At 39.2% G+C, this 12,766-nt stretch overlaps 3 protein-coding genes across 3 annotated transcripts; 2 read left to right on the forward strand and 1 right to left on the reverse strand.

Annotated features, from left to right (window-relative positions):
• Positions 1 to 557: 557 nt before the first annotated feature.
• Positions 558 to 2,459, forward strand: LOC116165704. The gene has a single exon (XM_031480367.1). The coding sequence runs from the start codon at positions 558 to 560 to the stop codon at positions 2,457 to 2,459; it is 1,902 nt and encodes a 633-aa protein (XP_031336227.1).
• Positions 2,460 to 8,155: 5,696 nt separating this feature from the next.
• On the forward strand, positions 8,156 to 9,357 carry LOC116165719. Its single transcript, XM_031480386.1, has 2 exons — positions 8,156 to 8,892; positions 8,952 to 9,357. Exons 1-2 carry the CDS (start codon positions 8,156 to 8,158, stop codon positions 9,355 to 9,357), a joined length of 1,143 nt encoding a protein of 380 aa, XP_031336246.1.
• A 1,587-nt stretch (positions 9,358 to 10,944) lies between these two features.
• Positions 10,945 to 12,755, reverse strand: LOC116171652. The gene is made up of 2 exons (XM_031488620.1): positions 12,624 to 12,755; positions 10,945 to 12,570 (listed from the first exon to the last, which is right to left on the reverse strand). The coding sequence occupies exons 1-2, from the start codon at positions 12,742 to 12,744 to the stop codon at positions 11,903 to 11,905; spliced, it is 789 nt and encodes a 262-aa protein (XP_031344480.1). The 5' UTR covers positions 12,745 to 12,755; the 3' UTR covers positions 10,945 to 11,902.
• Positions 12,756 to 12,766: the final 11 nt, after the last annotated feature.

Below are 12,766 nucleotides of genomic sequence, written 5' to 3' on the forward strand. Positions count from 1 at the left end.
AATATATGCAAGAAACGACCAAGGTTTAGTGAATTTAACTCGTTATTTCCCGGTCTACTTGAAGATGAAGTGAAGTTTTTCCAGTATTTTAGAATGAGCCATGAGAAATTTGACGCTCTTCTTGATATGCTGCAACCTGCAATAATTAGAAAAAACACAACATTCAGAAGAGCTGGTGGAGCTAAAGAACGACTCGCAGTGACTTTACGGTACATTTATTAATTTTTTTATATTCATAGTTCACTGGCCTTCCCTATAACCCCCATAACAATCTGAATTATAGCAATTGGGCAGGTAGGATTTTTCCCGAGAAATGGCTCCGTTGTTTCGGGATTGAGCTTGAGGGTCGAAGTAAACAACTGATGGGTCTTGTAGGGAGAGAGCAGACCGCGAACTTTGTGGGTCGCCTGTACTTAAGTCGTCCGAGAGCAATCTTAACTCAACGGCGTTTACCATTTGAAATAATTTAGATTTAATGTTTACTTGATCTCTTGGAGGAAATCCTTTGACAGTTTCGACCTAAGAATAAGGAGCGTTACATTTCATTTACTAAGAAAATGGAGAATGCAGATGTCGAATTCAGATTCGTAGATTCGTATCGCTTCATGAGCGAATCATTAGATAATCTAGCGTCCTATTTAAAGTTTGACGATTTCAAAATTTTGCGTAGCACGTTAAGCCATTTAAATGATGAGCAGCTGAAACTTTTAACTAAAAAGGGCGTGTATCCGTATGAATATATTATGGATAGTTGGGAAAAATTTAATGAAACCAATTTACCGGAAAAGATACAATTTTACAGCAAGTTGAGGCAGTCGCACATTTCAGATCAGGAATATTCGCATGCTAGAAACGTTTGGCGAAAATTTGACACTCAAAACTTGGGTCAATATAGCGATCTTTATCTGATGAGCGATGTGCTTATACTTGCAGATGTATTCACCAATTTTAGAGAAAAGTGCATAACAACGCATAAACTCGATCCAGCATTCTTTTTCACAGCGCCCGGATACACGTGGCAATGCATGCTGAATTACACCAAAGTTAAACTCGAGCTGCTCACAGATGTTGATATGATGTTGTTTGTTGAAAAAGGTATAAGGGGAGGCATAACGCAATGCTGTACGAAATACAGCAAGGCCAATAATAAATATCTGAATGGGAAGAATTACGATCCTACTAAACCCCCTACTCATATCATGTATATGGATATGGTTAACTTGTATGGGTGGGCTCAAAGCCAGTGTTTACCTTTAAATAATTTTAAGTGGCTTAGTGAGGCTAAATTAAAGTCATTAACTCCTGAAGCGATATTAAATACACCTGATGATGCGGTCGAAGGTCTCATTTTAGAGGTGGATTTATTGTATCCCAGGCAATTGCACGATCAACATAAATCCATTCCTTTCTGCGTTGAACACGACACTCCACCGGGCGCTAAAAATAAGAAATTGCTCGCAACCTTGCATTCAAAAACTAGATATGTTATTCACTATAGAAATTTAAAACAATGTCTTCAAGCAGGTCTCATCCTTGAAAGAGTTCACCGGGCTATTAACTTTAAACAATCTTGCTGGTTAAAACCATATATAGACTTGAACGCAAGGTTACGAGCGCAAGCCACTAACGCTTTTGAAAAAAATCTATATAAATTATTAAATAATGCAAATTTCGGAAAAACGATGGAGAATGTGCGGAACCATCGCATTATTAAGCTTGTTACCCGGTGGAGTGGTAGATACGGAGCCAATTATTATATATCCCAGCCCAATTTCCATAGCAGAGAGATCTTCGATGATGAATTATTGGCTATCGAGCTATCCAAAACAGAAATTCTATTTAATAAACCGCTATATGTTGGGATGGCAATATTGGAAATTTCGAAAACTAGAATGTACGATTTTCATTATAACTTTATGCAGCATCAGTTTAGCGACGACCGCTTGAAATTGTTGTACATGGATACCGATAGCCTCGTGTACGAGATGGTATGTGATGATGCATACGAATTGATACGTGCAAATATTTCACGATTCGATACGTCTGATTATCCTGAAAACAACATCTATAATATCCCTAGATGTAATGGAAAAGTGCTAGGAATGATGAAGGATGAATTGGGCGGTAGAATCATAACCGATTGGGTGGCTTTGGCATCTAAAATGTACAGTTATAAAACTATGGATAGCGACAATGATGTAATGAAATTAAAAGGTATTAGAGATTATATTGTAAAAAATAGACTAAGTTTCAATGATTATTTAGAATGTTTAAGGAGCGGGATTACTAAAAGTGTCACCCAAAGCAGCATCATATCAAAAAATCATCATGTATATAGTATGGAGCAGCATAAAATTGCTCTTAGTAACAACGATAATAAGAGGTATTTGATGCCAAATGGTATCGATACGCTGCCTTGGGGACATTATAGTATTCCCGCTGAAATGGACTTAGGATAAGTAATTAGGGAGTATGTTTGTAATTATAGGTATTTATTAGGACATGAAATTAAATGTATAATAGCTATTAATCATATGTATTCTTTGTAAATTACTTTATTAGGATAGGAAATCAAGTGCGTATGTTCATAATCATATTTATTCATTGTAAAATATAATAGCATGTGTACTTATAATAATAAAACACAAGTTATACAAAATCTGATTTTTTAATCCACGAGTCATGTGATTTATCCATGCCAAGCCATCGAACGTAGAGCAGGTCTCCTTTACGCCGTAACACTTTCTCAACAAGAAATATATCCGGATGAGCAGTTTTCTGCATTTCTTCCGCGTAGAATTGCCCCATTATTGGTTTACCAAATGAATCCTCCAATAAGTACGTAACGGGATTGCCAACTTTTACTTTAACCACCTTGAATAATTCGGTAGAAAAGTTCGGAGTGTAGCCTTTTGAAAACACCGATTTATACTTGGATATTCGTACAACGTCACCAATTTTGAATTTAGCTGGTCCCATTATCTTTATATTATGGAACATTGGTAAGTATGTCTTTGCAGCTACATCTTTAGGCTTCATCTTAATAGTCGAATGTCTCGTATTATTATAGCCTAAAGTCACTTCCGCTAGCACATCAATCCATTTATATCTTCCGCGAAGACTGAACCGCTTATATAATGCATTTTTGAAAGTTTTTATCACTCTTTCAACTATGGCCGCTTTCTTTACGCTATACGTAGAGTAATGATTGATGGTATGTTTCAGCATTAACTTTTCAAAATCCTTATTATAGAATTCTTTTCCTTGATCGGTTTGTAAATTGACTGGCACTCTTCCTTCGCACATAATAGCGGTCATGTTTTTGCTCACTTCACTAGCATTCTTCGATTTTAAGGGTCGCGTCCATAGGTATTTGGAGTAGCAATCAATTACGGTTAATATATATTTATAACCTCGATTATCTTTAGAATATCGCGTGAATTCGGCCAAATCAGCTTGCCATAGGTCATCACGATGCTTGATTATCGTTCTTTTTCGAGGAAAATTTTTTCTCGCCGATCTGTGCAATTCCTCGACGACGCCGAGCTTCGTCATCTTCCAAATCACTACCGATAAATGGCGGAGATTCACGCATAGTCAATGCGGCAAAGTCTGTCACCGGACTCATCCCTAGTTTTTCGCGAATTTCATCCAAGTTGCGCTCCATTTCATGCATGACATTCATATGACCATCGGTGATTGACTTAAACGATTTTACAAACATGTGTAGGTATCCATTTGTTACGGCATCGCCATCGTTCACCGGATCAGCTAGATGGGTTAGCCGATTACCACGCATATCATATTGTTGGCTTGCGGCGTTCCGAGTACTATTATCCACATATTGTTTTGTAGCAACATCGCTACCCTTAGCAGGATCGGCAACATTACATATTCTCTTGTTTTGCATATCATAATCATTACCGGCGGTAAATTGCAAGGTATTCTGTTCGTTATATGATCTCGAGGACGAATGTCTTCCGAATTTGTCAACGCTCATTTTCGGACTAAGCGATTATACCTTCTTCTCGGAGCTCCTCTTCAATGCTTAAAATCTCGTTGTTGTGTCCGGTATGACCGGCTGCTTGCGATGCGTGTAACAGTCTGAGACGCTCGACTAGTTCGTGGGGAGTATTCCAGTACACGTACTCCTTCTGTTTATTATTAACCTCCTTCACACCTGCTCCAAAATGTTCCGATAGTAGCGGCTTCACGATATTAACGTATTTATGCGACTTAGTACCCATGATTTGTTGTCTAGGATCGTAGTTCCTTTTGTATGCGTTAGTAGCTAATAAAATATCTTTATACGATTGACTATCCTTGAAGGAGTAATTATGCGGCTTTTTAAGCACGAGCAATTCATATAGCCCAGGAGTGCCGGTATAAAGTGTATTTTTTATGTTTATATCGGGCCCTTCAAACTGCACTATAGAATCTCCTATAGCCCACTCTTTGAATTCGGAATCGTATCGAAGTCCGTGAACGTGATCGACCTCTCCCGTTGCATCCTTAATCATCCGGTCGATATAATGGCGAGGTAAATGATGATACTGGTCTAAAAATTGCTGATCATCATGTAGCTGTGATAAGTTGCTAATCGATCTAGTAGTTTCCTCCGCTTCATCGTTTTCTTCTTCGTCAAGCGCTATTTCGCTAATATCGGGCGGAAAACTAATTCGTTTACGAACTGCAGTATTTTCGGTGCGTCGAGGCGTTGCAAATTGTTCTTGCATTGGAGTTGATTCATATTCAATTTTATTTTCAACTTTTGGCGTTAACGCTTGTTTTTTCAACTCCTGCTTAGCTAGCGTCTTCAATGGGTCAACTATAGGCTTATAAGTCTCTTCCACTAATCGCAATGTTTCGGTTTCGCCTCTTTTAAGAGCCGCAAGCTTGCGTTTTATTTCGCTACGGGTTTTAGTTAATTTTCTTTTAATTGCCTGATCTTGCGCGTTCATCTTAACGGCCCGCATACAATCAACTAAACTGATTATCGATGAAAAGTGCTTCTAATAGCGGTCCAAAGGCGGTTCATATCGGCGCAAAAACGGTTCGTAGCAATCAAAAGCTGTTCAATAGCGGTCCAACATCGGTTCAAAGCTGTCCAAAACCGGTTGAAAACAGTTCGAAAGCGGTTCATAAGCGGTTCAGAGGCTGTCCAAAGGCGGTTCATAGCGGTCCAATATCGGTTCACAGCTGTCCAAAACCGGTTCAAAGCAGTTCTAAAGCGGTTCATAAGCGGTCCAAAGGCGGTTCATAGCGGTCCAATATCGGTTCACAGCTGTCCAAACCGGTTCAAAGCAGTTCGAAAGCGGTTCATAAGCGGTTCAGAGGCGGTCCAACATCGGTTCAAAGCTGCCCACACCGGTTCAATGATGCTGTTCAACAGTAGTTCAAAGTTGCCCAAGTGCGATATAACAATCAAAACCTCGTCGATATCGACCATAATCAAAGTCCTTTACAATACACATGAAATCGTGCTTATGCATCCAACACTTTGAACCCATTAATTTAAACTGCTCAAAGGTCATGTCACTACCAACATGCTCATCATATACATGTTTTAAATTTATATAGTCTTGTTTAAATAGAACAATAACGTTTACATTATCGCGTATTAACTGCTTAGGTATTTTGGAATATGTCTGACAAAGATAGAACGAGTCCACACCAGAATGTCGTCCTCTGCAGAAATAATCCCTAATTATATCTTGATTTAGACACGCAACATCGTCAAATATCATTATCGAATTTTTGCTAATCTCCTCTAGAGTTATTACGTCATCCTTATCACTATAAGCATTATACTTAATGCCTTTAATGGGTTTAAGTACTTGTTCCAGATATTTATACTTCGGCTGCTCTAACGACTTGGAGTATACATATACATTTTCAAACTTCAGACCATTCGCTGCTTCTAATAAACTTATCATCGCATTCGTTTTTCCGGATCCCGATGGTCCACAGATGACCGCTCTAATTGAAGCCGGAAATAATGAGCCGTGTTTCCCCGACACTTCCGATTCAGTATACAAATCATGATCCTCAACATGCAATTGCTGAGGTTGCTTCATAAACTTCATTATTACTCGATAGTTTGAGTTATACTGATCAGTTCATGGCCGATCGCCGAGTAGGAAAGGGGTTTATAAACAGCTTGATAAACAAATTGCCGGTGGAACTTCATATCCCCGGATATCAATACTGCGGACCGGGAACCAAACTACAGCAGCGTCTAGCTCGGGGTGATCAAGGAATAAATCAGTTGGACGCTGCATGCAAGCAACACGACATCGCATACAATCAATTCAAAGACGTTGAGAATCGTCATCGGGCCGATAAAGAACTTCAAATTCGAGCTTGGGATCGTGTAAAGGCAAAGGACGCTAGTTTTGGAGAGAAAGCAGCAGCATTAGCCGTAGCTGGAGCAATGAAGGCCAAAAGGAAGCTTGGCATGGGAGCAACACGACGTATCGCAAAGCGCGGGAAAAAGAAGAAGACTTGTTCGTTTAGAGGTGGAGTTTTAACGCCAATTCGAAATTCAATAAAAGGCCTATCATCATCGGAAAACTTGAATAAACTTATCAAAATAAGTTTGTTGGCCGCCAAGAGAGCGGTTAAAGCTGCAGGCGGTAAGCAAAGAGTGAGAGTGCCGCGAGTGATACCAATACCTAAAGTCGGAGGTTTTCTTCCGTTCCTAGTACCGCTCTTTGCCGGTCTTTCGGCTGCGGGCGCAATGGCCGGTGGAGCTAGCGGTATAGCTAAAGCAATTAACGATGCGTCGGCCGCGAAGAAGCAGCTGGAGGAAAATAAACGGCATAACATGGCAATGGAGGCCGCCTCGTTGGGCAAACAAGGCAGTTCGCTGTATCTTCAACCGCGTAAAACGGGATACGCCTTGTATTTAAAACCATATCCGACAAAAAACTTTTAAATTTGCCGCGAAAAGCATTAACGGACTCGGATCTTGTGAAGTATGCTAAAGACGTACCCTTCTTCAGAGGAGTGTTTATGCGTGATACATTACCGCGAAAACCTCATTTAAACGAGTGCGCTATCGTAAACCTGGATAATGCTAAAGGAAGAGGTACGCATTGGGTTGCTTTCAAGAAACGCGGCATGAAGGCAGTTTACTATGATAGCTTCGGCGACTTGACGCCACCAATAGAAATAGTTAAATAGTTATCCGGATGCAACATCATTATACAATTATACTAGGGAGCAAAATTATAATACGCTGATATGTGGACATTTATGTTTAAATTTTCTGTATAATAAATAATTGAACCTAGAGTTTGTTTACTTCATCAGTCATGTCTCAAACGTTCACCTTAACAGGTGCCGGCAACGTCCTCAGCACCTCATATTTTCCGCCGATCGAACTAGACCATAATTATCAATATGGATTAGGGTTGGTTGGCTTTTACGGCTGTAATTCTATACGCAATATATTTGAGGGAAACAACAAATTTTACTATGCAGCGGCCGATAGCATCTTCAAAGAGATTACCATTCCGAGTGGCGCGTATGAAATTGAAGAGATCAACAGGATTCTACAGCATCATATAAACGAACCAACCAATTCGATGGACTTTATGTTGAGACCTAATAATAATACGCTAAAATGCGAAATGAAAACCATACACGATATTGACTTTAGGAAATCGAACTCCATCGGTCGCATGCTCGGTTTCTCTCCTAAATTGTATAAAGGAGGTAGAACCCATGAATCTGATCCGGACGTGCAAATAATCAACGCTACTAATATACACGTCGAGTGTAATTTAACGGGTGGAGCATACAGAAACAGTGCGCTATCTCATACAATCTTTGAATTTGACGTACACGTTGAGCCGGGCTATAAGTTAATCAAGGAGCCGGCTACGATTATATATTTACCGGTACTCACGCATCAAATAGATAACATAACCTTGAGGTTAGTCGATCAAGACGGTCATTTAGTGGATTTCGGCGAAGAAAGAGTAACTATTCGATTGGAGCTGAAAAAATATGGGACTTAAAATTTTCTGTAAGCAAGGTTCTTCATTTAGTCATCCGTCGTCGGCCATCGACGCAACAATTGCTAACGGCGCATTAACCGAAGACGACGTACAGTTTTTGCAATATCTCGGCTATACAGTACTAAGAAAAGATGGAAGAAGCATTAAAAAACCTATTCACGGGCGTAAAGTATGAAGACATGATCGTCGAATCCGATCGCAGAACATACCATCCTTATACGACAAACGCTTATGGTAACTCCGATGAGATCAATCTCGTCATACAGAAAGCGGATCTCATCACGGCCACCTACGATAGCGTTATATATTTAGAAGGAACGCTGAATCCGACTACCGCAAATAAAGCTTACGATTTCACCAACAACGCGCCGCTCTTTCTCTTCGACGAAATTAGATTTATTTTGGGCGACCAGGTGATAGAAACTGTTCGATTACCCGGAATAAACAGCACCATCAAGGGGTTTTGCTCATACACGTCGGATCAAAGCAGATGCTTATCGCATGCAGGCTGGAGCCCTTCCGGGGCTCCTCAGATACTAAATAGCACTAAGACGGCTTTCTGCGCTTCCATACCTCTAAAGCATGTACTCGGGTTTGCCGAAGGATACAGGAAGCCTCTAGTCAACATACGTCAAGAGCTGATATTAATTCGTTCCAAGGACGATAGTGATTGCTATAAAGGCGAGACTGAAGTTAAGATTAATCTTACGAAGGTAACATGGAAAGTTCCGTACGTAATTCCGAACGATGCTATGAAGTTGTCGATCTACGGGAGGATTAACAAGAATCACCGATACAAGTGGCGTTTCATGCGCGCGACCTTTACGTATACCCAACCTTACCCACCACCAGATCGTTGGTTTGGTCGGTAAAAAGCAGCACCGGGTTTCAACGGCCTCAATGGCTACTGATTGCGTTCCAAACTAGGAAGCGAAATAACAAAGAAGCAGATGCGAGCGAGTTTAACCATTTAAGCATTTCCAATATAAAAGCAAACATTAACAACCGAAGATATCCGTATGAGCAGCAAAATCTGGTCTTTACCGATAACAAGTATGTGGATGCTTACGAAGAATATTTAAACTTTCGTAATCAATATTACGACTCGTCACAGGAGAGCTCCCTTCTTAGCTACAAAGAGTTCGAAAAGCAGCCTATCTTCATTATCAATTGCACCCGTCAAAACGAGAGCGTCCATAACGTGGTGATCGATTTGAAGCTGGAAGTTGAAGCATCATCTGCATTTGCAAATGAAACTATCGCTTACTGCGTTATTTTACATGATGCATTAATCGAGTATGAGCCGTTCACTGGCATCGTACGCAAAACTTAATTATAGTTCACGTAAAAGTGTAATTAAACTTTATATAAATGAAGAGTGTCAGCATTGACGAATCAAAAAGTAAAATTTATATCTTGCGAGTTTGGTCCTATGCTCACAGAGAAGCAAGAAAGGGCCAGTGGGAAACTGTCGCATTAGATAGGTACCGCTTCAAATGTAAAATAGAACGCATTGCAGCTGTTTTGGAACCCATATTATGTAATCGTATTAAGATGTATCAATTGCAATAAAGTAAAAATGATTGAATTTGGTTGTTTTATTAAAAAAAAATTACTGAATTACATGCGTATTATAAATATAATAAACGTTAGATAAAGCGCAACAACAAAGTGATCGTACATGATAGTAGCAACATGCTTCTAATTTAGGTAGAGCTGGTTCTTCTTCCACCTCGGTGACATTTTGCCATAGAGTTTTTCGAATGAAATCGGCTTTTTCTTTTCCTTTAACGTATATTTGGTCTGATGATGATATTAACTGGCGAAGTATAATTGGAAACATGTAGGATGGCGTATGACCGTGCTCCCATTTAATTCCGTGATGGTTATGAATTAGCCAGGTAGCTTGACGTTGTAAATCGGTAGATAAGCTATTCCACGGAAATGGAGGCTTGAACATAAAATGAGCAACCTGCTTGCCATTATAAATTGCCAGTTCTTTTGGTATAAATACGTTTCTTGATGTTTTAAATCCTTGTACATCGATTACAGTCTGCACCATTCTGTCGTTGACAGAAGATTAAGTATTTATAGCCTAATTTTTAATTCATTTCAATATATATCCCCCCACTACCACATCCTTATTAGTCCTCCAAAAGAAACTTTTGAATCAGTATAGATTTTACAATCATGCAAGCTGCAGTTGTCGTACTGAGCTGGTTTTTCTGTATTAGTGCTAATGCTGCTGCTGCTGCGGATAATGTCGACGAGAGCGATACAATCAGTGAGCGTGAAATCGATATGGCATATAGTCATCTCACCAAATATGGATATATAAAGGAGCCTGGTGAAGGTGAATCAACTCAAGATAATCGTACAAATATCACCGTTAACGCTTTAAAGAAATTTCAAGAACTCTATAAACTACCTAGTGATGGCAGATTAAATGCCGAAACATTACAACTCATGTCTCGACCTAGATGCGGAAATATTGATGACCCAGCAGCGTATATGACTCATCGGTATAAATGGACAAAACAGACTTTGATTTACTATATTTCCAATATGCATGACCTGCACATTTTACAGATGACGGATAAAGCATTTCAAGTTTGGGCGAACCACACAAATTTGAAATTCAAATATAGCTCAAGGAACCCAGACATATTAATATCATTTCATACCCGAAAGCATGAGTTCGCTTCACCACCATATCCGCAATGTGCATTCGAGTTTGATGGATTGGGCAATGTATTAGCCCATGCATACTTTCCCTCCAGAGATCAGAATGTTGTTGAAATGCATATAGATTGGGAAGAACGCTGGCATGTAGCAGATGCAAATGCACCTCCTCCCGGTTATTCTAGTTATTTCCAAGTTGTATTACATGAAATAGGCCCATACTCTCGGATTACACCATTCGAGCGATGAAAATGCACTCATGTTTCCTTATTACAATTATTCAAATATGAACACGCTACATGAGGATGATATAGCCGGAATCCGAGCACTATATTCTATTGATGCTGCTGCTGCTGCCACCCCTTCACCAGAGAATAAAACTTATCATCTTTCAACGCGTATTAAGACAACTACACCTACTCTCAAGACTACTCGCAAGACCATTAAACCACCTGACCTGTGTACCATTCAAATCGAACACTTTTTGATTCTAAACAAACGACTTTATATGTTTTATGAACATTGGGTTTGCATATCGGCGTTAAACAGCAGCAAAGTGGAACCTGCCAAGAATCTGCTTGAGTGGTTAACGTTTCTTCCGGCATCTTTTAAACGTTTGGAAGCGGTATATCAAAAGCCTAACGGCGATGTTGTCTTCTTTAGTGGCGGTCGCATATACATAGTGCAATTCCCTAGTCTGCAACTGCTACCAGGATGGCCTCAGCCTTATAGCCACTTCACAATTCCCAACAGCCATAAAGTGAATGCTGCAGTTAACACCTATACCGGACGCACGCTTATTTATCATGGTACAAATGAACTGCTAGATTTGGATGATTGTAGTAATCGACCTAAAAATCGCTTAATATATGCGGAAACCTTTCCAGATATTCCGGTTAAGATAACTTCTATATTTAAATACATGGATGGATACCTATACTTTATCACCGGAAATAAATTTCATAAATATAGTGAATATACAGGTCGTGTAATTCACTCAGGCGACATTGATCTATCCTTATTCAATATTCATTGTGCTAATAAAGGCGTATTGGAGCAATTATATAATGTATTAGCTAAACTTTTAAAGTTTGATAAACATATTGAATTGTATATGCGGCATTAGGTGGATAATAAGTTGTTGTGTATCGATACGTATGAATAAATAAAAAGCATTTTTTACGCTATAAAATTATTTATTTTAACATGCTAATTTTACTAACAACCGTATTTATAAATTTTCGAGGGTGAATGTTTACAATTTCTGTTAGAAGAGTAAAGTCTTGCAAATTATCATACTTTTCCTTCCAACTGCATAGCGATGTTAAGAATTTGAGATTTTGACATATGATTTTCGCTCTGGATAAAATGCTCTCTTCGCTAGTAACACCTTCGGTATGTAGAATTTTTGATACCTCACGCGTAAAGTCATCATAAAGACAATACATTGCATAGTGGTTGACGACATTCAGTTTTTGAGTAATCACTTCGGAAGCGTTAAATATCATATCGACTGCTTGCTTGGAAAATAGTATAGATTTATCTGATTCGCTTATTCGAATACATCTAACACCTTCTTCTTCTTCCGCTTCAAGTATTATTATTTTGGACTCGGTAAAAATTTCATGCTTGCTCCTTCTTTTAGGCGTACACTGCACCATATGTTTAATTAAGTGTTCAGTTTTAAAATTGAATATTTCTTTCCATTCGCAACGCTCAAATTGTAAATACTGGTCATCATAATGCGGAGGACATGATATTTGCACGATGGAATCGAAAAAGTACTCGTCCAGTGTAACGCCAACTTCGAGAATAATGCCTCCGTCTAAGAATAGCGACCATGCGGATATTAAGGTTTCCTTTCCTATAAACATACATCTTTTGCTTCCACCATAATCAGCGTTATTCAATACATACCTTGCTCCTCTTTCGAGGATTCATTCACCGATAATTTATCTACCGAAAGCGATGACTTTGCATCATCATCATCTTCGCTACCCCATGAATCTTGCGATTCTTGTTGTATTTGTGCACTCATCTCGATATAAATCGATTTCTTA

Source organism: Photinus pyralis, unplaced genomic scaffold (genome assembly GCF_008802855.1).
Source record: "Photinus pyralis isolate 1611_PpyrPB1 unplaced genomic scaffold, Ppyr1.3 Ppyr1.4_LG1, whole genome shotgun sequence".
In the NCBI taxonomy this organism is placed as follows: domain Eukaryota; kingdom Metazoa; phylum Arthropoda; class Insecta; order Coleoptera; family Lampyridae; genus Photinus; species Photinus pyralis.

Excerpts from the sequence above, each read along its gene's own strand:
- LOC116165704 (XM_031480367.1), top strand. The coding sequence starts at position 558 with ATGGAGAATGCAGATGTCGAATTCAGATTCGTAGATTCGTATCGCTTC.
- LOC116165719 (XM_031480386.1), top strand. The coding sequence starts at position 8,156 with ATGGAAGAAGCATTAAAAAACCTATTCACGGGCGTAAAGTATGAAGAC. Across the intron at positions 8,893-8,951 it reads CCAGATCGTTGGTTTGGTCG|GAAGCGAAATAACAAAGAAG; the intron begins GTAAAAAGCAGC and ends GTTCCAAACTAG.
- LOC116171652 (XM_031488620.1), bottom strand. The coding sequence starts at position 12,744 with ATGAGTGCACAAATACAACAAGAATCGCAAGATTCATGGGGTAGCGAA. Across the intron at positions 12,571-12,623 it reads ATCCTCGAAAGAGGAGCAAG|GAAAGGAAACCTTAATATCC; the intron begins GTATGTATTGAA and ends GTATGTTTATAG.